The 26991-nt window shown below is 34.9% G+C and overlaps 1 protein-coding gene and 1 long non-coding RNA gene across 2 annotated transcripts; one reads left to right on the top strand and one right to left on the bottom strand.

Annotated features, from left to right (window-relative positions):
* Positions 1-1217: 1217 nt before the first annotated feature.
* On the top strand, positions 1218-26505 carry LOC105332488 (A disintegrin and metalloproteinase with thrombospondin motifs 19). Its single transcript, XM_066075517.1, has 18 exons — positions 1218-1416; positions 3715-3923; positions 4699-4773; positions 4935-5073; positions 5471-5579; positions 5694-5787; positions 5919-5993; positions 6209-6360; positions 17556-17699; positions 17874-18029; positions 18176-18317; positions 18494-18613; positions 19209-19260; positions 19812-19970; positions 20339-20530; positions 20968-21042; positions 21200-21228; positions 25721-26505. The coding sequence occupies exons 1-18, from the start codon at positions 1314-1316 to the stop codon at positions 25751-25753; spliced, it is 2058 nt and encodes a 685-aa protein (XP_065931589.1). The 5' UTR covers positions 1218-1313; the 3' UTR covers positions 25754-26505.
* On the bottom strand, positions 21236-25745 carry LOC105324478 (uncharacterized). Its single transcript, XR_010710855.1, has 4 exons — positions 25609-25745; positions 25188-25235; positions 21611-21713; positions 21236-21515 (listed from the first exon to the last, which is right to left on the bottom strand). It is a non-coding gene; the product is annotated as an uncharacterized lncRNA (long non-coding RNA).
* Positions 26506-26991: the final 486 nt, after the last annotated feature.

Genomic DNA, 26991 nt, shown 5'->3' with positions numbered 1-26991 from the left:
TTACAAAAGGTTTGCATTTTTTATACACTTTTTTAAAAAATATTCACTCTTATTTATAGATTCTTCCTAAATGTTATTAATGTGTTTGTTATATACTTTTATATCCTGATAAATAGACAAGCGAGGTTTTTGTTGAAGAGTTTCAAACCCATATATAGACGAATTACAGTTTGATATCGAGAAGAATGAAGAAAGCAAGTGATATTAAAACTTCCGCAGATATATATCTGTTTGAGCACAAAAACCTCCTTGTTACATCAGTATTTGTTCCTTATTTGTATTATTTGTGAATAATTTCATTTTCTTCCTTGTCCTGTTCTATCTGTCCAAAAGCAGAACAAAGCAAATTTGGAACACTCAGGCCTAGTTTATTCTTTACAAATAAAATACATTACATTTGTATGTTTGTTTATAATCTAGGTCAAGAGTAAACATCATTTTCTTTCCTTGTCAAAAAAACTTTTCATATTAATTTTGTCAAAAATACTTAGGTTACACGTGTACAGGATTAAGAGAAATCCTTTCAATAGTTGAGTGATTTTGATGTTGTTGATTTTTATGATTTTATTTCACTTCTTATTTTCAAAAGTGGGAGGATGATATTATTAAATATACCTTTACTGTGATCAGCTTCCATTTTCAACCTGTCTTTTATTTCGTTAAAAAATGAGTTAGCAAATAAAAGGAAATGATTAAATGATTAAAGATTTAAAAGTCGTTGAGTTAGGAGAGCTTACACGCAGTTTGTTTTTAATTTATCATAACCTGCTTATACTACTTGTATTAAAGATAGTTTGGGGATCCTAATGGCAAATGTTCATGTCCTTTGAGTAAAATGTATGTTTTCATATTTATTTGTTTGTAGAATGATTGAATTACATCTAGTCTACGAAATTAATACAAATCATTATCATTATAGTCATTGCATCGGTGATATTTTTATGGTTTTACTCGATATTTTGTTTACCGTTAAATATTCATATACTGTAAGCAATATCTTAACAGGCAGTTATCGTATTTCCTTTGGTTAACTTCCTTCTGATTTGTTTTTTTTAAAGTCATTTTGACATCTGAATACCAAAGACTATGAAAAGGCTACCCGTGTTCATAGTCTCGCTTTGTGTTTGTGAATAATATATTTAAATGATTAAAACAAAGACAAGGACATAAAGGTTATGATATCATCAGATGAATTATTATACTTAGATAACCATTTTTGACTTTAGCACATATCAACAGCTCCGTTATGTGTGCATGTTAGTTTTTCATATGAAATATAAATAAAGCAGTAAGTTATCTTCTATATAGCAAGGATGTTTCCATTTTGGATTAATCAAGGGCTGATCTTTATGATAGAAATGCACGTACTTGTCGCAATGTTTCCGGATTTTCAAACCAAGGAAAACATAAACTGGGGTAATTATGTCTCAGTATATATTTTGATATAATTAAAATAATCGATAACATATAATAAATATATTTAAGAAATAAACATCAATTTAAAAAGTTCACCGGAATATGAAGTTGGTTGGTCACGTATTCAAATCCTGTGAAGCCCGAAGGGCTTCTCAGTAGATCTGATCATGTACCAACCCACTTCATATTCCGGTGAACTTTTTAACATTGCTGTTCTTTACTTATTTTTACGTTCGAAAAAGACAAATCGTTCAAAACTGTTAAAATTGACGCGATTTTATGTTTACAATAATCAAAGCGATGAGCGCGTGCTATTATCATTGTGACATCACGAAAAAGTTCATACAGATTTGAACGTTTTCGCTTTTCTTTAGGTTCATGTAAGGAAACATATTTGCGAATATATATATATATATATATATATATATATATATATATATATATATATATATATATATATATATATATATATAAAGTTGTTTTTTGTAGTTTAAGAACGCAGTAAAATGAATCAATTATTTGATATAACTATTAGCAAAATTGTTTGATATGCATGTAGAATTCTTCTTGGTCAATCGTTACACAGATTATCTACCTGTCTCATTCCTGTGTATTCTGTGCGTTCAAGCGTAGAGTGCTTTCCTTTCAGTGCGATGGTTTCACACCTGTGTGTAAAACAATTGAGTCAAATAAAGTTCGACAATCATAAAGCTTTGTGGTGGTGGTTGGGGGGGGGGGGGGGGGGGGGGGGGGTAAGGTTACGAAAACAGGAAACGGGTTTACATATGTGTAGTAGCTTTATATTCAGTAAGATTACATGTACATGCACACATAAAATGATTTCAATACATTTACTGAAATGTTTAAATGTTTTTTTATCGGCATGAAATATCAACAGCAAAACTTTCAAGACATGTTCTTAATTTAATTGAAATATGTTAGAACATAAGAACGGTTAAACAGCATTTCCCTCTCAAAGTTATTCTGTTAAGAGAGAGAGAGAGAGAGAGAGAGAGAGAGAGAGGGGGGGGGCTCGGTCGCGAGCGAACGCTAACCTCCGTCACGGCGGGTAGCTGTTACACCTTCACGAAAACATGACGAGGGATACCCACAATATCTTTCGATTACATAATTTTACACTCGGTGTCTTCCATCTCTCGCAGATTGGCCCTCGCTCGTGTCCTTTTCACATCCAGCATGCGCATGCAAGACCACAGCTCGATCGACTTCCTTAGGCCGGCCTTAATGAACGTCATACTCATTACCACACTGAATATTCAAGTCAGACTGAGTCTTGAAGAACACACGGCTTCGCACTTGAAGATTGTCGTCGCAAACGTACCGCATAACGCACTAGAAAGTGGGAATCCTCGCGCAATGACAAACTGCGAGCCATACTTAAAGTAACGCAACATAAATTCACTAAAACGTGAATTCACAAAAAATGTTCTTTACACGTAGAAGACCTTGTAAGAAATGAACGGAACTTGCTAAAAATACCGGGTTCGTAATCTTATAGGAAGCCCTAATTTTTAATCACTTGCTCATCATAAGTTGACACGCATGGACTTCAACAACAAACAATACAAATGTAGGCGGGCCAATTAATTGTTAAGAAAACACAATCACACTGCGTACAGATTTATTGGCAATTAAAATCAATTTTTAATTTAACGACCTTCTTTAAATATGATAATCGATTCGAAAATATTTTATTTGCTGCACAAGTAATAAATTAAATACTTTAATAATTCATTTAATAGCTATGAAATTAAAAAAAAATAGTGAAAAGGACTCCAAGTATTTCGATTATAATCTCTGTCAAAATCTGGTTAAATATCGTCATTAAATATAAAGAAACATGCAATTTATTTGTCATTCGGGGAGATAACTCCCGCTTGTATACGATACTTTTCCATCGATAATTTTACCGTGGCGGGGACAGGTAGATGATGAGTTTACCGTGTTGGGAACGCGGTATACCTGTCTCACCTGGCCGATCACCTCGGTGTGTTTATACCGTGACGGGGCGCGGGAAACACGGGATCCGCGTCGCCTGTACTGTATTTGTTCACTTACATGTATAGAATTGAATCAAATTCTCGTCGCAGGTATTTAACAGCTTTATAACATTTTTAATAGGTCTGAAAAAACTTAGATAGGAATTGTGGTTTCTTATATAAACTCATATAAAAGATTTTTAGTCTTGTTCAGAACCGTTGCTAACTGTATTATTTGATTACCTTTGAAATTCATAACACACTCCATGAGGTACATGTATCGATATAACTGCTTTAGCTGATGTCATGGTTAAAGTATCTACGAACAGTGGCAGAATTCTAAGGTCCACCGCCTTGCCCAGACAATTGCTCGTAAGCTTGACATTCAGCACTGATCAGCTGATCACATTTGATCTGAAAGAAAATGGAGAAATAAACTCAAATATACCAATTTATACAGCAGACACTGATGAAAAAATAAGGGCACAACAAACTGCATCATTAGAGGTAAGAGTTAAATCGATTTACAAGTTAATTTAGTTTTCGCACATATTTATTTATATGTGAAACTAAAATTGCAAACTGAGGAAGACTGTGAATGGTCTTTAAGACGTCTTGATCATCATGACATAAATTGCTGTTATAAAATTAAGTTGTCTGACAGATTATCTTAGGATCTTGTAGACTCTTTCGTCATCGATAAACTTAAAATATTCAGTTTCATCAACAGAGGATCGTTTTTAAAGCAACAAATTGGCATTAAACGTTAAGGTACTTTACTACACCGAGGCTTATATACTTTTTAAGCCACAACGTCACAAGATGGCGACTTAAATGATTTGTTAAACTGTGTGTATCAATCGATTTAGATCTAGATATATATCGTAATAGCTCACTGACAGTGGTTAAAGTATCAGGCTTGTGAACCGCAAGTCATAAGTTCGAATCTGACTGGGGTTTTTGCTCATGTTTACTGAATAAAATTTTTGAAAATATTATTTTTTATCTAAAATTGCACATTTGTTCGCCTATTTGACACATATAATTCTTATCCAGCATGTTATCTATCATAATCAAGTAATGTTCCGCTGATTTGAGAAACTATTTCAAGGTGTAGTGAGGCACGTTAAAGAGAAAACAAGCCAACTGCTCAAATTTGGTACTGTAATTGCAACTTTGGTTTAATATGGAGACCATGTATTTCCGTTTTTTATAGATGGATAATAGAAGAATGTCATTGCAGACACTTTTTCATTCTTCAGCATCTTTATCTATTTTACAGAATGTGAAATATTATCAAGATCAGAAGCACAAGGCTTCTTTTATGATAGAAACAAACTACTCTTCGTCATGCATGGTATGATTTAAGCTATCATGAGGTAGTAAAATTATTTGCAATAATATGCGTTATTCTTAAGACAACGAGACCTAAAACGATTGTCATGAAATCGTATTCTTGATATACGAAAACACTAATTTCATTCGAAATAAACACCAATACGTTGAATATATTATCAGGTTGCAACATTTTTATATCAAAACAACGAGTACGTGATGAGACCAGAGAACTTCTTGTCTGATATAGGAAAAGACATGAAGTTCAAATTAGCTAAACTAAACAGAACTCATATATTGCACAGCCAACCTCTGAAGACCGGTAAAATAAATCAAAACATTATTAATCATTTCTTAATTTATTATCTCTGTGTCATTTTGAAAGTACATTTTATTGTGTAGGATATTTTTTTTTTTAAATTAACTATTCAGTAGCTTAAAAAATAATTATTATGATATCATATTACTTTCTACCTTTTTTATTCCTAATGGAAAGACTTTTCATAGGCGCTGGATGAAGTCAAAATTACTATAAAACTCTGACATTCTGAGAACAAAATGATATCTAATATAAGTAATATTTTCAACTTTAAGATAATTCGATATCGTTTGCCTCACAGTTTATATAGAATTTATCCATACAATATAATTTTAAATAAAAATGTACATGAATACACTATTTATATAATGATTAATACATATTAACATATTTTATGCAGATATTCGCCGACAAACGTTCTCTTCTGAACAACTTAAAAGACACAAACGAGCGAGCATGGACTACAAGATAGAAATGTTCTTCATCATAGACTACTCAATATATAACTAGTATGCATACCAGCATGCTTTAAGGATATAACAACATTATAATTAAGGGATTTCTAAAAAAATGCAATAACGCGTAAACAAAATAACAATAGAGCTACTAAATTTAAATTTCAGTTGGTATATGCAGAGTCAAGCAACGACTGCAGGTGGCAAAGACAAGGAGGCCAAAAACAGCATTACACAGTTTTACTCCTTTGTTGTAAATGGGGTAATTGGGTCGTTATAATATGTATCCTTACTTCAAATATATGAATACTGTTTCTGAAGTTTAAGATACCATTTTTTTTAATTTACAATACTAGTTCATTATGAATATGTATAATAAATTGTATGTTTTAGATTGATGTTCGTTATAAAACTATACAATCGTGGTTCACAATATCCATTTTGTTTTCTGGGATATACATTGCTGATGTACGTATAAAATGATTTATATTTATGAATAAAAAGCCTTTTGCATACATATTTTATTCATAATTTTGCCTTTTTAAAAGTTATTTCAAAAAATGAAATAACGTAACTGCATTATATAAACATTTTTAAAACGTATATAAAATATATTTAAATCTATTGACTATGTCATTAGAAAATAGATAACTGTTTTAAATGCAATACTTTCATTGTATTAGACACCACACAAGGCACAATTTATAGAAAACAATAAAGATACGTCATCTTCCCAAACAATGGCTGACTCAACCGTCGTTCTTAACGCCGTCACTTCTTGGATCAATGGTATGTCTGGAATACCGCCACATGACCATGCCATGATGTTTACCAGGTAAGTAGAAATCGCCATGTTTAGTTTAATTAAAAGAAAAGAGATTGAATGACTACCGGTATTACTTTAGAACAATACCATTGTTAAGCAGATGTACGTAACTTTCATCATTTTAAATTCACATTATTTTTTGTATTTCAACCAGTTAACTTAAAATATAAAAAAGGAAACGATTTTGTGTTCATTATTTTAAAATCCATTCATTCATTTCCTAGATCTTAACGTTTTTGAACAAAAGAATCTACGATTATTTAGGTTTTTGAGATTGGTACCGGGTTCATGATTAGATTAGAAATGATAAAGGAGGTAGGGTACCTGGGGTCTATCCATTTTATTTTGCTATTATATAACTGAAAAACAGGAAAGTGACCATGAACAGTAAGTGTTGTATAGAAACCTTTGAGCATTTTTATTTACATTTAAACTTCCTTTTAGAAAGTCATATTTTATGAAAACGTTTTATTTATTGTACTGCAAACATGCCGCATATTTTGAGTCTTTTATTATTCTATGTATTTTTCTTAAAAACTCTTATATAGCTTTGTATACAAATTTATGTAATTCAAATTGATTACAAAAACAACCTGTGAAATTGTATTTTTAATGAATGAGAAATGAGAAAACTGAACATGTATATCATAAAAGACTCAGTAAGCTTGAATTTTTATTACATATTTCGGGTGGATACTGTTGTTAGCTCATAGCTTTAGTGAGCCTCTCTGATCGAAAGAACTAAAGTACGGTTGTACATGTAATAGCACCCATGCCTAAAAATTCGGACAATTTTCATGTTGCTTACAAACAGAAAACACGTACATTTGTACTATATAATAACGTGCAAACGTTTTGTCCGTATAAGTTACCTTGCGAACCGTTGCTATATGCACCTTATTTACCGGAAATTCACATTTTCCTAATAAATTTGAGCATAAGACTTCAAATAAAATACAGAGCGCATGCCTCGAGCAAAACCAAACATGATTTAAACAAATATACTAATAAAGAGAAAAAAAAATAAACATATTTTCATTTTGCTCGAAACCTGCGCTGGTAGTACAATTTCCCGTTTTGTGACGTGTTTTTGGGGCGAATTCAGTCGGGGTGTACCACGAGATGCAGTTTTATTAGCCAAGTAATGATATATCGATGAGGAAATCTTGTCCAGGTAAGAAAAATGTATCTCCAGTATTTTTCACAAGTTTTAATAACATTTTTGGCAATAGTTAGGTCTAAAGATAGATTCTTTTGCAGGCAAAATATGTGCAGCATCAGAAAATAAATAATCGTCTGCACCGATTGATAGTTTTGTGATTTACGGATATCAATGGGAAGTTTTATACAAAGAAATCTATAAATAACTATATAACTGTAGTGTTTGTGGACTCGTTCCCCGTACGGGCTATCTATTAGCCCGTGACGTCACCACGGGAATCTGCACGAGCGAGGATTCTGCCGCCTGCAGCCAACAAGTAAAGACATAGGACATGTGCTAGACGAGGCGACAGGCAAGTCCAGCGGCAACCCACGGATATTATCAGTGATAGTGACTGAGAAACACTATATTGGCGCCCAACGTGGGGCCCTGGACTTGCCAGTTATTCCGAGATTTTTTTTCCCGTAGAGTAAGCCTGTATCATTTTGTTTAGGGAGTTTGAGTAAATCGCGTTGAGGCCGCCATTTTGGGGGCCCTATCGTGGTCAGCTTTCCTGTTAGTTTTTGTAATCATTGAGCCAGTTTTAGCTTTAAATTTGTTTGTGCTACTTGTTTGATTTATCATCATGTCATTTGAGGAGGCTCTGTTTGCTTTGGGGTTGGATGAGAGATCGCCCCGATTTATGTCTATGGCTCAGGGAAGGGATGAGTTGTCAAGGGGTATTAGGCCCAGCTGTGTGTACGGGCCAGATCCCGTCAGTATTGTTAAGCAACCCACATACTTGGACACTACAGGGCATGTTGGGGTAGGCTATGTTGAGAGAGCACCCCCAGTGATTACATAGGTCATCCCCATGTTTGGGTTGAGTCTCCTGAAAGATTTGAGAGGGGGAGGGGTGATACTATAGATCCTGTTCGTTTGTCGGCCAAGGGTTTAAGTTCGCCAGTTGGTGTTAGGGACTTTGTTCCACCTAGTGACTATTTAGGGGTCCCCATGTCACAATGTTCCCATGTGGCCCTTACCCCTGGGGAAGCACCTACTGTCATGGATGCTACTTTATGCCCACCCGAGCCTCAGGGGCAAACCCCAAATTTGTTGGATTTTGATCCCCTTACTACCCAGGATTCAACCCCCAGTAATCAAATGCCCACCGGGCCTGCACCGTCAGCACGGCCCGGATGCCAGTCCTCAGATAGCCAACCTGTCTATTCACAAGGGGTTACACCAGAGTCTAGGGATGTAGGTCAGGGGCAGCAGTATGATAGACCAGTTCAGGCAGTTGACTTAAAGCCCCAGGTTCCACCCACCCAGAACCCCACTGTCCCAGATGCACAGTCTCAGCTCAGTAGTGGCCATCGAGATGATCGTTATTCACCAGGCCCATTTGTTATGGGCGGGTGTTCGGATCATCGGCCTAGTATTTATCCTATACCAGTACCTGAGGTCCCCTCCTAACCTTGTCATTTATGGGGTGAAGGAGGGGGGAGAATGGCACATACATATGAGCCCCCCCACCACTGAAAGACCTTTTAATGTAAGTCATGCGCGGATTCCCGCAGCGTCTCAATGTCCCTCGGATTACGCGCGGATACCCGCAGCGTATATCCATCCCCCGGAATACTCGTAGAGACCAGCAGCAGCATTTGGTTTACCTGGAGATGTGCAAACCCCTGCAGTGCGCTACAACCTCCAAGAGTTTGTTGCACCGCCCACCAGCTACCACAATCTGACAACCTGGAGTAGGCCGAGGTATAAGGATCTGCATTTTGATGGGAGATCAAGCTGGAAGCCATTCCTGCACAAGTTTGTTAGATTGTCGCGAAGCCAGCGCTGGACAGAGACTGAGCAACACGATCAGTTCTGCTTCTTCTTGGAAGGAACCGCTAGTGAGCACTTCACTCTGTTACTGGAGACCAGCCCTGATTTGCGCTTCGCCGACATCCTGAGGAAGTTTGACAAGCGCTTTGGATCAGCAGCACCTGATTTGGCCCACCAGCTCAACTTCCAGTCTGCAGTCCAAAACAGCGGTGAGTCCCTGAGGCAGTGGTCAGACCGAGTACTGACCTTGGCTACTCGTGCCTTCCCCCAGCTACCTGATGTTCACACTCAGGCTATACCCACCCTGTGTTACGGGGCAGAGGACCGGGAGGCAGGCCTGTATGCCCTGGATGGCCAGCCCAAGACCGTCGATGAGGCTGTAGACCGGATGCAGTTCTACCGGCATTCCCGACGGGGCAGACCCCCATGCAATAGCTACAATGCAGTGAGGAGTTTGGTTGTAGATGAGGAGTCGAGTAAAAGAGATGGGAAAGCCGAGAGTCAGATACGGGAGTTGAAAAGCCGAGTGCAGCATCTTGAGAAGACCCTAAAGGAAGTTCTCGATTCGGTTTGGCTTGGGATCCCGACGACTTGTTTCCCCAGATCTGGCCCAAGGACAAGTCAGTGTTTCAGATGCGGAAAGACTGGGCATTTCCGTAAAGAATGTCCTGCTGTCCTTAGACGGAAGGCGGAAGGAAGCGCTGGAGAGGTTGTAGATCACTCCCTGCGTAGCCGTGGTGCCTGTCAAAGAGTTGCAGATGAAGAGACCAAGACTTGCAGTCAAGCGCCCAGCGGGCAGTTTCGCACTGTGAGCTTACTAACCCAGGATGAGAAGACCAGTTTCAGGAAGCACCCTGCAGATGACTCATGTGTTGTGGACAAGGACGCCCCTTGTCTCAACATAAGGCGCAGGAGGAAGCGTGGTAGGCGTAGGATGCGACACAGGAGACCAAACTTGCTGAAGTCCTTCTCCACAGATCCTGATGTCCCTGAAGAGGAAGTTACTCCAGTTGACAGTAATTGTCGGCTTAAAGTGCTGAGCAGCAAGGTGGTTCCTACGGAATCCAAGTGCCCTGAGGCCAAGGGCAAGGATGACATAGTGGGAAACTCTTTGCCCCCAACCCAGGGGGCCGTCTCGGATGATCTGTTTGTCATGGCAGCTCGGACTGCCAGTACAGCCAAGCTGAAAATACCAGGAAGCAGTCTTGAGACAGCGGTTGAGGATGTCCATGTTCCTGCAACTAGGAACTTCCTTGCTAGGGAGTCAGTTGGAAGAGGACAGCTTTTAGGAGCAGCACCAAACTTGGAGTATCTCCCTTCAGGTGTCCAGACTAGGGTGTCGGACGCACGGGAGATGCCATCGTCGCCATCTGGATTGTGCAGGACATGCCTCGTGGATCAGACGTAGTAGAGCTGCCCTCCCCGGGCTGGACCCGCAACCTCGATTATCCCTTTTGTGTGTGGAGGCCCTTGTCATTTGGACGGGCCCTGCTCTAGTGACTTAGTATCCCGGCTGTTGCTGGGATTGGTGTTACCGCAGGTGGGACTTGGTTCCCTGGAAATTATCCCGACTGTTGCTGGGATGGCGTTCCCACGCCCCTTGTTATTCGGTGGTCCCGTTTGTACCAGACGTGGACCTACTCTCCTCAAGGAAAACGGAGGGGAGTGTAGTGTTTGTGGACTCGTTCCCCGTACGGGCTATCTATTAGCCCGTGACGTCCCCACGCGGGAATCTGCACGAGCGAGGATTCTACTGCCTGCAGCCAACAAGTAAAGACATAGGACATGTGCTAGACGAGGCGACAGGCAAGTGTCCAGCGGCAACCCACGGATATTATCAGTGATAGTGACTGAGAAACACTATATAACTTTTATAGTGCTTTATTCCTAAAAATTATATGTCTTGACTTACTGAGTTTACCTTACAAAAGTAGGGCTGGGACGATACTGTACTGAGCCGATTCGGTACATATCACGATACATGAGATGCGATACGATACATATCACGATACATTGCAATTAAATGGAAACATGAATAACAGTTTAAAATTTATTCAATCTGCCGATGTATTACCGCATGTCCAAAGTTATTTTGTTATATTCATAATGAGCGTTGCACAATTTACAAATTACTTTAGTCTCGTGTACACTAGTTTTTCATAAACAAGTACTCCAAAAGTTTTCCACACTCCATATTTAGCTTCCAAACAGTTTTGACAACTTAACGAGGTTTTCCGCCATCTTTGTACTTTCATATTAGGCGCGCGGACTAAAAATAGCCGATATATGAAGCTCGGATATTTTTGAAAAATAAAAAAAGTTCGGTAAGGTATCGTTGTATTAATGGTAAATGTATCGATCCAAATATCGTCAAAATAAATACCGCGATGCATCGGTGGATCGTCCCATCCCTATACAAAAGTAGCTAGGCCATTTAATCCACAGTAGAATCCTTGTTTATACTTGTATATGTACACGACACAAGAACAACACATTGTTATTTCAACTCCATAAATCATTGTTAACGGCACAATAACGACACACTGTTGCTTCAACATCAGAAATCAGATATCCTTTCCCAAAACTTCTCAGATAATATAACAGAAACACTTTATCCATGTGTATTTTTTTTTCTTCAAAATACATGTGCTTGAAAAGTTTGATAGCATAACGTCACATTTGTCGAGTAAGGCGGAGCAAACTTATCAGTAATGTTAAGAATTTATTGGTGTTATGGAATTCAATCAAGTAAAGAATTCAATTTCATTTTTGCATAAAATGCAGTATAATGTATTAAGGCATTTTATATAAAAACCGTACGCTTATGCAGAGAGAGAGAGAGAGAGAGAGAGAGAGAGAGAGAGGTTATGGAGGTCAATCAAGGAAGGAATTCAATTTAAATTTCAATTCAGAGAGAGAGAGAGAGAGAGAGAGAGAGAGTCAACACTGACTGCCAAGTATACTATAATTAAATATTAAATATAATTAAATATTACAAAGAAAATAAGATAGATATGTGCTTATTTTAAATTTTTACTTAAGTACATATGTACACATGTATTGATTTCTCTCATGCTGAATTATTCCAGAATGAATGAATCCAAACATTATAGTTGTGTAATGCAAAACACGTCATACTCAAAAGGAAAGGAGGAAATTTATTGATGAAACAAGAAGGATCTTAGAAAAATATTTTGCAATTTTTGATATCTCGGCATCAGCAGTGAAATGTAACATATGCTCCCATCTTTGCTACAAGAAAAAGCAAAATAAAATCACAATAGCACAAAGTCAAAGATCTGCCTCAGATGTTCATAATACGCCCGTGAAGGTACCAAGGCCTCGGTATTTAGACAGAAGTCCACCGTCGGTGACACTAGCCATTCCAAGCACAAGTACAAGTCACCCACACTGTTTTGTTTGTAAGAAGCCTGGACCGAAGTTAATTGTTGCTTCAACATATGCCAGATTTAGGCCTATATTCAAAGTGAACTATTTGCCAAATCCGGGTCAAGGTGCTGTCCATATCATATTGAAGATGGAATTCTTTCAAAAGATGCCTTGGAAAAAGTTAGAGCCATCAAAGGTATTGTAATCTGAACAGAACATCGATACTTGAGCTTCTACAGCAGGTCAGAGTCATTAAAAAGGATGGTAAACGATTTAAGTTCGATGATCCCACATGTTTGAGTGACTCTGACTACCACATCGTAACTGGACTCACCAGGGAGCATTATGATGACGTCCTTACTCATGTGAACAACATTAGGCCTACAAAGACGAGGTCAATCCGTACCTGCTTAGCCATTCTTCTGACAAAACTACGCTGTGGAATGGACAACCAAATGCTCGAAACTATCTTTAATTTGACAAAATATCAGGTTTATATTTCAATAAAGTTATATTTGCAAATATGTTCTCACAGTACTGAGTATACAAATAATAAAAATATCGATTTGTATCAATTAAGGTATATTTTGCAGATTCGCAGGGCAGTACAGTCTGCAAGAAAGGCTCTTATGTCAGACTATGTCACGAGGAACATTGGGTTTCTCCACATCACCAGAGAGGAGATTATTAAGACCCATACAAGGCCACTTGCACAACAACTACTTTCAGACATAACAACTGCCCCTGCAATACTGGTGCTGGACGGAACTTTATATATATATATATATATATATATATATATATATATATATATATATATATATATATATATATATATATATATACAGCCACTTTTGAAGCATATGATGATTGTTTCAACGACAGAATATATCGCCAGTGTCCTTGGCCCGTACCTAGCAGATCCAAAGAAAAAGGACTCCTCAATTCTGAACCATTACATTCTTTTGTACACCGAGGAAATACAGAGAGAGATGGGTCAAAGAGGACGATATATTTGTGGTAGATAGAGGATTCCGTGATTCAGAGTCTGTTTTAAACGACCTTGGTATTCGAATGGAGATGCCTGCGTTTATCCTAAAAGCTAAAAAACAACTGTCAACAGAAGAGGCAAACAACCCCAGGCTCGTTACAAAAGTAAATAAATGATTAGTCTAAATGTTTTATTCTTTTACTATCACTATATCATACACAATACTTACATACCGAGTATGTACCGATATGAGCATAAGCTTTTATTTCACAGGAAAAAAATTGAAATGCTAAATAGAGTTGGTTTATTATAGGTCAGATTGGTTGTTGAATCTGTTAACGGTCGGGTGAAAACATGGAAATATCTTGGCAAAAAGCAAACAGTCAGATTCCATTTATCGGAGACTACGTCAGGATTGTTTGTAGTCTTTACAACAAATATCGGCCTCCGATCCCCTCAGGAAAATTTGATGATGATATTGCAGTCGCTTCTAAAATGATAATGCTGGCCAAGAAAACAAACGAACTACAACAGTTTGTTCTTGAAAATGATATGTTGAATAGAAAATATATATTATCAAAACCGCTTTGGTTGGATTTTTCCTATAGCGTCACTAGCATTTCTGTCAGCTACGTCATGCATAAATTATACACGCTGCCGTTGTGAAAACTTCATGATTGGTCAACTCCTTTTCTTAGGCGGAGTAATCAGTACACGCTCATGCAATGCCAGAGCTGAAGGATTTCTCAGAACAGTTCATTTTCCCCTAATATGGAGTCATTATCGACTATCCCATATGTTTAAATTCTGTGCAAAACTCTCTCTCTCTCTCTCTGTCTCTGTAAACGAGCGTTGAACCATAGCCTCAAGCTACGGTCCAGAGTACGGCGTTATAAAAAAATATAATATTTAAAAGTTGCATGTGCTAAGCGTTCATTTCATGTAAATATCGTAAATGTATAATGCACATGTATTACCTACTAACTTGCCAGTCGAAGTGATAGATATGAATTCCTTGATTTCTACACATTTCAATCGGCAATCGACGAGAATGCAAGTGTGTCTTCATTAGGCAAGTGTCTGATTCGTTTCTCTTCTATTGCACTATCACTTTCGGTGTAAATGTATATATAATAAAATATCCCCAAACAATTTACTGCAGATTTCTTTATTTTACCTGTCTCTGAACCACCGATCAACAGCTCCATACATGTACACTGGTTTGTTTACATACATAAAAAATCCGCTTTCCGAGTAAGGATAAAGGTTGTTTAATAGGAGAAAGTTTGGGGCGAGTAAAGCTACAATTATTATAATTATCAGTAGTAAACTAAATGAAGAATTATTTAAATGGATTATTTGCACAAAATGTGGTATGGTATGATGTAAATCTTTTCAAAAATAGCGTTATTTTTATGCTCGGTAAATTGCCGTAAAGTTTTTTTGTACATGTAAGTATTGTATGCACTGTAGCTTTATATTTACTAACCCCAAAATTTCTACATAGAGCTACAGCTATATATGTATGCACCGTATGTATTTTTATCACAAGTGTACACTTTCGAAATATAGCCCAATTTCGACAGTCACGAGTACCCATGTGAATTTTTCATTCTTTGATATGTTGTTTTTCTGTCCTCGCATAATTTAGTCTGAGTTAACCAGCAACCAATCAGCGGTAAGCTGAATCCACCAATAAAAAAAATTGCGGTTAAGGTGCGGGTATTGTTTATGTATGACGTAGTTGGTAGAATTGAACGCGACGCGGTCGGAAAAGTCCAACCAAATCGGTTCTAGTAATATATATATATATATATATATATATATATATAAAGCACAGAGAAATTCACTTTTCTTGGAGCTCCACCGTCCGCCTCGACCGAGGCTTAAACGCACGACCTCTGGAACCCATTCTCATAGCAGTGAGCGGCCACCGCGCTCCCCACTCGGCCATCTAGGCCGTTCGTCATCGAAAGCAAGATTTTTGTCTTGCCTAGATGGCAAATGTGCAAATACTTATATAAAAGACATGTATACATGTATAAACTATATACAAATATGTATATGCGTTTTGAAGCTCGAAACATTTGAATACTGTTGGACTGGATAAAAGATCCATGAAATCGACTTCCATCGATGCCGACAGCAACATCGTAAAGGATTTCCCCAGACTTGCTGAAGAGGACATTAGAGAACTCACCATCGGCGTGTATCAGTTAAAGACGGCGAAGTCTTATGCAGCAGAGCCCTCACAGATGATGGAATGGTTGAAATTCTGGTGAGCAATGACGTTCCCAATATCGTTTGTGCTAAAATTCAAAGCCGCCACATATCAGCCAAAAAGTACTCACTGTGGATTAAATACTGTGAAACTATCTTGTCCTGGTACTGTACTTGTAAGAATGGGGCATGATTCGTTGGAATGAGTGGGCACATATCCTGCATTATTTGGTACTTGGCTTTTGCCAGACATCATAATAATGCAGGAGATGAGTCTCTTGGCGTTCGGGATTGGACAGAGGATGTGGACGATGCAGTTCGAGCCATTGACAGCTCCGAAGATGAAGACGCCCTGGATAATCAGGGACAGGAAGAGTAGCTAGCAGACTTACATGTAACTTGTGCGGTATATGTAATGTGTACAGTATGCACCTGAACAGATTTATGAAAGAAAACACGTTTTCATCGATTAAACTTAATTTAATAATTCAACTAAAAATGTAAATCAATGCATGATTTGATTTTACTGGTTATTGATGTTTATTTATTAAACACTTGTTTGTTTGTTGAATTAGAATGGATTTCATTATTAATCTTTTCAGAAAAAATACGAAATGTTAGGATTTTTATGTACTTTGAATCTAAACTAGTATACATATATACATGATTAAATGACATAAATGCCACAATTTTACCTCATTTGGTTTTTAGGTTAGTTTTAAAGCGGAATGCAGCCATGGATTACAATTATTAAGACTAGTTATACATGTACATAATTCTTATTTTAAAAACCACCAATCACTTTGCACTGTTTAAACGACGTCATTGAAACGTTATTGAAAGGACCTTACGTTGGAGCAGTGGTACAGATAAAAATAATGGTCTCATTATCAAAACCTTTCTATTTTATGAAATTACATAGTTATGTCTACCTTTTGGTACAATATTGTTTAATTTGGAGATAGGGCCGTTTTTGGTGTTTACCGTACCTAGTTCTTTATCTGGCACTTTAAGTCTTGTTGTCGACCATGCTGTTAAGTTTTCAGTCACGTATATGTTCTTTAGAACTGCTGATATTTTTTCAAAACCTGACACACAGCATTTTGGATAAACAAATTATGTTTATTAAGATGCATTGCCTTTATTCGTTAAATTGAAACAATACAATTAAGATACAGCATTGTGGAATATTCTTTTTCAGATTCAAACAGCCAGTTTTATTTAAAACCTTTATATAACTTTCCTCCAAGATGTTCGATTTAAGTCTGTTTTTGCAAAGAATATCAGAGCGAGACAATAACCCCAATTGGGTGTTCATCATAAAAATACTAGTAAATTTTTAAATAATCCGAAATTTTCAATCATAAACCACAATAGGTATAAATAGGAGACACAATGGGGTTTAAACACTTTACCTGGGAAACACCCTCTCTACGTTTGCAAGTTAGTATGGCCAACAATATGTGGCCCATAAACCACTTATTTGTGATTCATGTGCATTACTTTTGCATTTGCACTACTTGACGCTTATGATTACATGCATGTTCTGATGTCCTGTTATATGCATATATGCGGCTGTAGATCAAATTAATATTTCTTAAACATGACAATCTTTTCACAAAGGTATGACTTTACCAACAAAGGATCTTCTAGCAATGTGGGACTTGCCTACGTATCAGGCATGTGTTCAGACCAGTCGGTATCGGTGGTGGAAGATCATTTTGATTTTGCTGTACTCACATCAGCTGCACATGAATTAGGACACGGGTATTCAAAAACACACCAAGAATCGTTCCTTTTTTATTTTTTTAACGTGCATATTTATGTTTAAAGATCCTGTAAAATGTTAAATTCAATTTCAATTTCATATACATGTTCTTAACCTTTTTAAATTCAGATATAGTTTTTAAATTTATTTTCGGATGATATTCCATCTGCCAGACTAGGTGCTCAGCATGACGGCAGTGGTAATGCGTGTGACAGCGATGATTCTTACATAATGTCAGCAATCAGTAGGCCAGTGCAAAACCAAAATCCATGGAAATTCTCAACATGCTCTGTCAACTATTTTACAACCTTTATAAACAAACTTAACCAGTAAGCATCACATTATAGGATGACAATTATCTATATGTTCGTCTAACTATTTACTGCTCTCAAATACTTTTTTAAGTTATCGTGTAATTTTATGCATCATTGTACATATTTTTTTATGTTGGCAAAAATTATTTTTGTTAAAACAGAGACGATAAAAACTGCATGACTGTATTAAGTCCTAGTTATGACTCTGGAATACTTAAACAGTATACGTCACTTCCGGGAGAAATTTATGATGCTGATTCTCACTGTCGACACATCGTTGGACCAGGTTCTTCGTTTTGTAGGGTATGGTCGTATGTAACATATAACACAGAGAGAGAGAGAGAGAGAGAGAGAGAGAGAGAGAGAGAGAGAGAGAGAGAGAGAGAGATAGAGGAGAGAGAGAGCATAAATTGGAATACGACTTAATTAGAAATCGAGTTAATAAACTGATATGTATATTCATAGCTTATGTATCATAGGGTCTTTATGATGGTAACTTTTCGAGTATCTGCACTACACTTTGGTGTCGGAAAACAGACGGAAGTGGTGTTTGTACCTCTGCTGTTGCAGGAAATGGCCTTCAGTGTGGAAATAAAAAGGTTCTAATTTTACTTAGATTGATTTTTTTCTTAATTTGTAAAACGAAGGATATCGCTGCTCACTTTACTTTTTTTCCATGTATATATATATATATATATATATATATATATATATATATATATATATATATATATATATATATATATATATATATATAAAGCCTTGGTACAGCAAAAAATACTTAAATAAATAAAACAGAATGCGACAGTCCAAATTAAATAAATTGTTTACTGTTAGCGCTTTCAGCCATGTCGACTCTTCAGACAGTTATACAAAATGAAAAACGTTGTTTGTAACGTTGTCAATTGAAAGCGCTAACAGTAAACAATTTATTTAATTTGGACTGTCGCATTCTGTTTTATTTATTTAAGTATATATATATAATAACGACGTCAACGTTTGTTATTTCTGTTATAATTTGAAATCCACTGAAGAGCCGATCAGGCGAAAGCGCTCTGGATTAAATTTGAAAGAAATGGATTATTGTGTTATCGTCTACTGAAAACATTTATATATATATATATATATATATATATATATATATATATATATATATATATATATATTTTTTTTTTTTTCTTTTCTTTTTTTCAGTGGTGTATTTCTGGCAAGTGCAAGTATGATGAGTGTGCGCCTCCTGGAGATGGTATATAATAGTTATTTCAAGAGAATATCTCTACCAAATCTTTACCATGATCAAATTGCAGATATAGTTAAAAGTGTATTTTATTTAACAGATCAAACAACAATAATCTTTGCTAAACATTGAATTTATGTTCAGTTTTGTGGCTCAGTAGATTGCCAAGTGGTCCGCAGGACCAGACTTTTATTGGAATTTTGTTCAATACAATCATGGAAAATTGTTTTTTGTTAATAGCTTTTTGAAAAAGAAAAAGGTATCGTAAGAGATTTTGTTGAATAGGAACAAAGCTGGAAAGAATTTTAGTAAATACACTGAAACATTTATCCCAACGTTTTACATTTGGCAACACTCTAACTTTCTTATCAGGTGCAATTCAATCAAAGTACTTATTTTTATTTGGTATGACATTATACAATGCCACAGAAACAGACTTATATATGCATTATACTAGTAACTCTTGTATCAAAATTAGATAGCAATATTAGCATATGATAACAATAAAACGACGAACGTCAAGACTCAAGTAAAATAGATGGTTTTTCATTATATTGTAGATGCGTGCTTATATGGAGATGCTGAAGGAGTAGTCATGACTTATAGCAGTAAAGAAATCACTTGTTCTTTTGAGGACATAAGTGATTATCCATGGGTCTGTTATCGCGTAAAAGACAAATGTTGCCAGCAATGCAGATACTTCAACACCGGAATAGCAGGTTTGAAACGATTTGATAGTTACCTGCTTTTTCAACCCAAACAATCACTTCTACGTAAAATTCTGGGTCAAATTTTGTTATTCTAAAATTTAGAAACTTTCAAATTGTCTCGGACCTTCCACCCACATTTTCCATAACTAGGAAGCGATAAAAAATTAATGGGCTAATTGTCCTTGCCAAGACTATGACTTTAAAGTATAGACAAGCGTTGATTGTCATTTCAATGGTATCGAAAGACTCTAAATCTGATATTTTTGAAAGATAAGTATCTAAATAAAAAACATTATAATAGCTGAAAAATATTACTTTGCCAAGAATGCTATATGCAGACATATAACTTCAATGTGTGATCTGATTTTTCTCTGTAGGGTGTGAGTATGGAGACAGAGCTTCTGGTTGTTATACTCGTATTTGTCCGGTTAATCCTTCCATTTGCTGTGGTACATGTTATAGTGGTCCAACACTAACCAAACCCACACAGAAACCAACAACCAAGTACAATAACCCTTGCAAAACCACAGTTATGACAAATAAGGGTGCAACAAACTGCATCATTAGAAGTGGGGGCACAATGCTATTTATAAGTTGTATTAGTCTTTGCACGTATTTATTTATTTGTGAAACTAGAAAGGCAAACTGAGGAAGGCTGTGAATAGTCTTTATGACGTCTTGTTCATTATGACATATAGTTGCTATTTTAAAATTTAGTTGTCTGACAGATTATCTTAGGATCTTGTAGATTGTTTCTGCATCGATAAACTTTAAATATTCAGTTTCATCAACAGAGGCTCGTTTTTAAAGCAATTTGGCCCATAACCGAACAAATTGGCATTAAACATTAAAGAGTGAACAAGCCAAATACTCAAATTTGGAACAGTTACTGCAACTTTGGTTTCAGATGGAGATTATGTATTTACTTTTTCTTAACAAATGGATAATAAAAGAACGTCATTTTAAACACGTTTTTCATTCTTCAGCAACTTTATCTTTTTTACAGAATGTGAAATATTATCAAGATCAGAAGCACAGCGCTTCTTTTATGATAGAAACAAACTACTCTTCGTCATGCATGGTATGATTTAAGCTATCAAGAGGTAGTCAAATCATTAGCAATAATATGTGTTATTCTTAAGACAAGGTGACCTAAAACGATGGTCATGAAATCGTAATCTTGATATTCGATGCCACTAATTTAATAAGAAATTAACAATAATACATTGAATATATAGGTTGCAACATTTTTATATCAAAACAACGAGTACATGATGTAACTAGTCCACCTAAAATTTAAAAATAAAATTTTCTTCAGTAAACTTGCAAAACCTTGTTTCTTTGTCCATACCTTGACTAGAACTAAACAGCTTTTCATTGGTTGATGGTTAATAAATATGCAAATCATCTATATATGTTGGTCAAATTAAATTGGCCTTGTGACCAAAGGGTCATAACTCCTACTCTTTATAATAGTGAAATTACCTATGAAAGACAACTCCTCTTTTTATAGTCTTTTTCAAATGTAGGAATGATCCAATCTAGTTACTGCGTCTAAAATAAATGAAATACCGGTTATGTGGTTTTTTTTATAAATAAAATGTAATATATTTAATGTAACCCAATAGATACATTTAACATTATAATACCTTTAAAGAATAAATTTCCGTCCTCAATGTCTTTGTTTATTTCTTGTTCCGTCAAGTCAAACACACTGCTGTCTGTCTTTTCTTTATCGTTCCAATACAAAACCTGAAATATTTAAATAATTGTAATGTCTGTCCTTATAAAATGATATTATGAATATTAAAATCAAAAATTTAATGATAAAATTCATTTTTTTTTTTAAATATGACTTTGAACACATACACTAACATTTATACACAAACACAAACACTGACGTAGACAAACAAAAACATGAAACATTGAACAGTTTACTAAATTTTAAATATCTTTTGGATTCAGTGTTAAACATTATTACTCTTTTATTATTACTCTTTTATTAAGTTTATATAAAATTTAGTAACGTATCAAATTGATATATATTAAAACACATTAAGTAAGTAAAATGCTCGCCATTGTACCATTCATGATTAATGAATTATATATCTGAGTAAATATGCTATAACTTTTAATGACGTTTTACATAAAGTAAAAGTAATTATTTGTCTTGGTTAGGGGAGTAGGATGCCATTTACACCATTTTTGTAAGAATCATGCAGTGCAATTTTGTGACTAAATTACTTTAAAAACTCCATTAGCATGGCTTAATATTTTTCCCTCCCACTGAACATCCTCGCCATCTTCGGACCAGGTATGTATAATCTCTCTACTGAGCAGGTCCATGGGAGAAAAGGAGGTTTCGCAGACAGTTGTTTCACTATTATCTTTTCTTAAAGTCATTAACATTACTAGATTGTTTCTTAATGTTCCTTCGTCATATAATTTTCCTTTTTTTGCTAAAATTTAATAAATGTTTATGCTGTTTGCTGATTTGAAATACTTTCTTGTGGATGTTAATTTGTTTTTTTAAGGATGACAATCTGTCTTTTTTGGTTTTAATTTTCTGGAGTTCACTATCAATTTTACTTTTAGTGTCCCACAGTCCTTCTTCTCTGATGTGGTCTATGACTTTGTCAAGTTCGTCTTCTTTTTTCTTCTTCTTTCTTTTTATGTCCTCTTGTTTTTCTTTTAAGTTCGTGAGGTGTTTCCTTAATAAAGTCTGTTTTCTGTGTTTCTCTAAGGTCATAAATGTTCTGGTTTTTTTCATGGTTTGTACAGTGATTTTTTTTCTCTTCCTCACTTTTGTTATTGAACCATTCTGAAGTTTTGTTGTTAACATATAATAGTTTACTTTCCACGGTATTATTTGATGACATGGAGGATGATTGTACATGATAATCAACCTGTCCCATCAACTGTTCTACACAAATATTGCTCGTGGGACAGGATGAACACTTAAAATCTAAATTCTTTTGTACATTAAAATATTTACCATCTTTTAAAAAATCAGCAAATAGTTTTTCTACTTTGGTTTTTAAAACAACACAGAAACGTTTGATAAAAACACATGTTAAGTCATCATTAATAGGATATGTAAATAAAAATTCAGAAACAGTATCTTCTAATTCTGGTCCTTCAAATAGTCTAATGTTCTGTCTTAAAGCCAATATAGGTTCTTTTGCACATAAATCTAAAACATGTAAACATCTTTTAAAAACTGACCCCATTGATAAAATATTGTTCACCTCCATTGTTTTTAACCAATATGGTCCTGTTAATAATTTACATAAAATACCAAGTGCTCTTAAAATTGTTAAAATACATTTGTTTTGTAATGATAAAACAATAACATTCTGGACAAAATTAAAAGAACTCTTTGATGATAAAATGTATTGAAGTAAAAGTTTGTGTATAAAAAAAGTACCAACAGCATTATAAAAACAAACATTAAAACGATTTCCTCTTATATTCATTAAAGGAATTCTATCAATGCCCTGGCTTTTAAAATATAAATGAGAAATGTTTGGATCGCCAGTGCCATCTTTAAAAAAAAATTTAGATACACACCTTAAAATAAACATGGTAAATGGCTCTTTAGTAGAGCTGGTGTGTCCATCAAAATGAATATTTAGCTCTTTTTCAATATGAAAAATTTCTTCCAAACAAACCTCAGAAAATTGAAGAAGGGGATGTACTGAACATTTAAAAGATTGAACATCATGAGATATATCTTGACATAAAATATTGTTAACCTTCTGTTCTGTAGAACTCCTATCTGTCATAAAACATGAAACATAATTAAAAATTTGATCTTTCTCCCTCTCATCATTGACAATATCATTAAAAATCTCATTGGTAGCACTCACATACGTCTCTCCCTTCCCATCACTCACTTCTCTCACACCTGCTGTCAAAACTTTCTCCCCAGTACTAATTTGAACTGCATAAAAATGATGTCCTTTTTTTTGTAGTTGCATCTCTATGCATTGTAATGTTACTACTGTTTAAAAGTTCCTCATTCAAATGACATCTACTTAAAACACCCATTTCACTCGTTAAAACAGAAGCAGTGCTCTTACTTGGTAATTTGTTTACACTTACATTAAAAATATCTAAAACAGCTTCTAAAACAGGACCAATATGGTGAACACCAATATTTCTACTTCTAAAAAAATAATATAGATTTCTTAATTTATAATTATATGGACAACCTTTACCATTTTCTTTAAAATCTAAAACCTTCTTTACATGTACATAATCATCTTCATCTGCTACAATGTCATCTTTCTCAGCGATCAGATTGTCGATTTCACATTTGAGTTCTTCAATATAAGTATTTAGAGTGTTGCACTGAACTCTTTGTCAACTTTATTATCTTTTTCTTGTTGTTCCTTCCTCTGATATACATTCACTTTTTCTTTCAGTTTCCTCACCTTTTCTTTGGTTCGTTTCATTTTCTGGTTAATTTCTTTAATTCTATAGCCTCGGATTTTTTCTCTAAGTTTAATATTTTCCTTCTTTAGTTGGGATATGATAATGTCTTGTTCAGTTCTTGTTGTTATTTTTTCAGTGTCTGTTTCTGACGGTACACATGTGCTTGCTGGTTCTTTATTGGTTTTTGATGGACATTTGAATTCTTTCCTCTTATATTGCTCATATATTGATTTTTACTTATAGATTTATTGAGTCTTTCAAATTCTTTGATAATTTTTTTAATTTTCCAATGTAAGCTGCTTTTATTTATTTGACACGAATCGATGTGCAGAGTTTGGCAGATTTCTTTATGGACACCATTCATGGAACCATTATGTTTTTTATATATTTGAACAACATTTTCATTGGTCAAAGACATTGTGATAACGTGTGATGTTATAGAAAAAGAATTTTACCACATATACGCTGTTTGAAGTTAATAAAAGCATAATTAATTTGTGATGTGACGTACACAAATACACATAGACATAGACAATGAACAAATACGTAGACACACAACATAAAACACATATATCTATATCTGTAAAATTACATGTAGTAGGAATTTTGTTAATCAATCAAAAATTGTTTAATATTTCTGCAATGAATAGTGTACTTTCATGAAACATATAGAAGTTTAGCTTCAAAACATATGCATATGAATGTTCAGTTGTACGTGTACATTTATGAAAATGCTTCATACTACATGTATCATACAAATATTACAAGATATTAAATAAATTGACTTACATTATATGGAAAATTCTATTCTTTCAATGGAAACAGTCCTTGACAAGCCTATAAAAGACATACAAATATTAAAAACAGACTATAACAAGGGGGAGGTAATAAAATGCAATTATTGATATAGAGAAACGTTTAAACTGTTATCGCAGAAAAGCGCAGCATTTAAAAAAAAATCTTTCGCACGGATACGTAGGTAAATATTAGTAGAAGTTCATATGATATCCAACTAATTCCAATCTATGAGCAAATAACTTTAAACTTTAAAAAATACATCACTGGTAACGAAAACAATAATTGTATTTTACTGTCACACATTGTGTTATCCAAATTTATTTCACTTTAAAAGTATACAAACAAAGTAAACATTAGTCTTTATCTATTCAACTCATTAAATCCAGTTGTCATTGTTCTAATTTATACTTACAGATATAATTTTTGATATCGCCTATCGTGGTCGTCTCTGACCATCAAATATGGCCGTCAGGTCACAAGTAAGAGTTACCGTTCTTACAATAAAATGGCGTTAGCTGGACTAGCTACATGATGAGACCAGAGCACTGCGTGTCTGATATAGGAAAAGACATGAAATTCAAATTAGCTAAACTAAACAGAACTCATATATTGCACAGCCAACCTCTCAAGACCGGTAAAATAAATCAAAACATTAATTATTGTTTCTTAATTTATTACTTCTGTGTCATTTTGAAAGTGATTAAAGATGCACTTTATTGTGTAGGATATTTTTGTAATAAACTTTACAGTAGTTTAAAAAGATGATTGTTATGCTATCATATCACTCTCTATCATTCCTATTCCTAATTGGCTATTCCTGAAGTCAAAATTACTTGACTGACATCCTGAAAACAAAATGATATCATACATGTGTAATATGTTCAACTGTTAGACAAATCGATTCTTTTATCAAGTCGTTTGCCTAACATTTTATATTGAATTTATCCAACCAAAATAATTCTAAATAAAAATGCAAAGCACATGAATACACTAATGGCTTAGGACATAAAAATACATATCAACATATCTTATGCAGATAGTCGCCAACAAATGTTCTCTTCTAACCAACTTGAAAGACACATCATAGACTATTCAATCTATAACTAGTATGTACTACCAGTATTCGTTAAGGGAATAACCACATTGTACTTAAGGGATTGCTTTAAAAATACAGTGAAGCGTAAATAAAATAACAATAGAGCTACTAAACCTAAATTTCAGTTGGTATATACGTAGTCAAGCAACGACCGCTAGTGGCAAAGACAAGGAGGCCAAAAACAGCATTATACAGTTCTACTCCTTCGTTGTAATTGGGTCGTTATAATTTGTATCCTTACAGTAAATGTATGAACATTTTTTCTGAATTTTTAAATTTCAATTTTTAATTTACGATACAGGTCCATTATAAATATAATTATTACAATGTATGTTTTAGATCGATGTTCGTTATAAATCTATACAATTGTGGTTCACAATATCCATTTTGTATTCTGGGATATACATTGCCGATGTACGTATAAAATGATTTATTTATACAAGGAAATAAGAACAAGATATGTGATTTTATAGTTTTATTTGGCGAACATTGGCCGTGGTATATTACTTTGTGGGATGCCAATAAACACACAACTTTTGGGCAAACCCACACAAAATCAACAAATGCATCAAAATTTATACAACACACAACATATGTTAAATGGCCACCCCGGGTAAACCGCGGGTGGTTACTTATTTAAATTTAAGTTATATGCACAAAACAATGTGAATCCACATCAAGCAAATATTTTACAAACAA

This window comes from Magallana gigas, chromosome 2 (assembly GCF_963853765.1).
Source record: "Magallana gigas chromosome 2, xbMagGiga1.1, whole genome shotgun sequence".
In the NCBI taxonomy this organism is placed as follows: domain Eukaryota; kingdom Metazoa; phylum Mollusca; class Bivalvia; order Ostreida; family Ostreidae; genus Magallana; species Magallana gigas.
The sequence above is the reverse complement of the archived record's forward strand: the minus strand, read 5'-3'. Positions and strand labels throughout refer to the sequence as shown.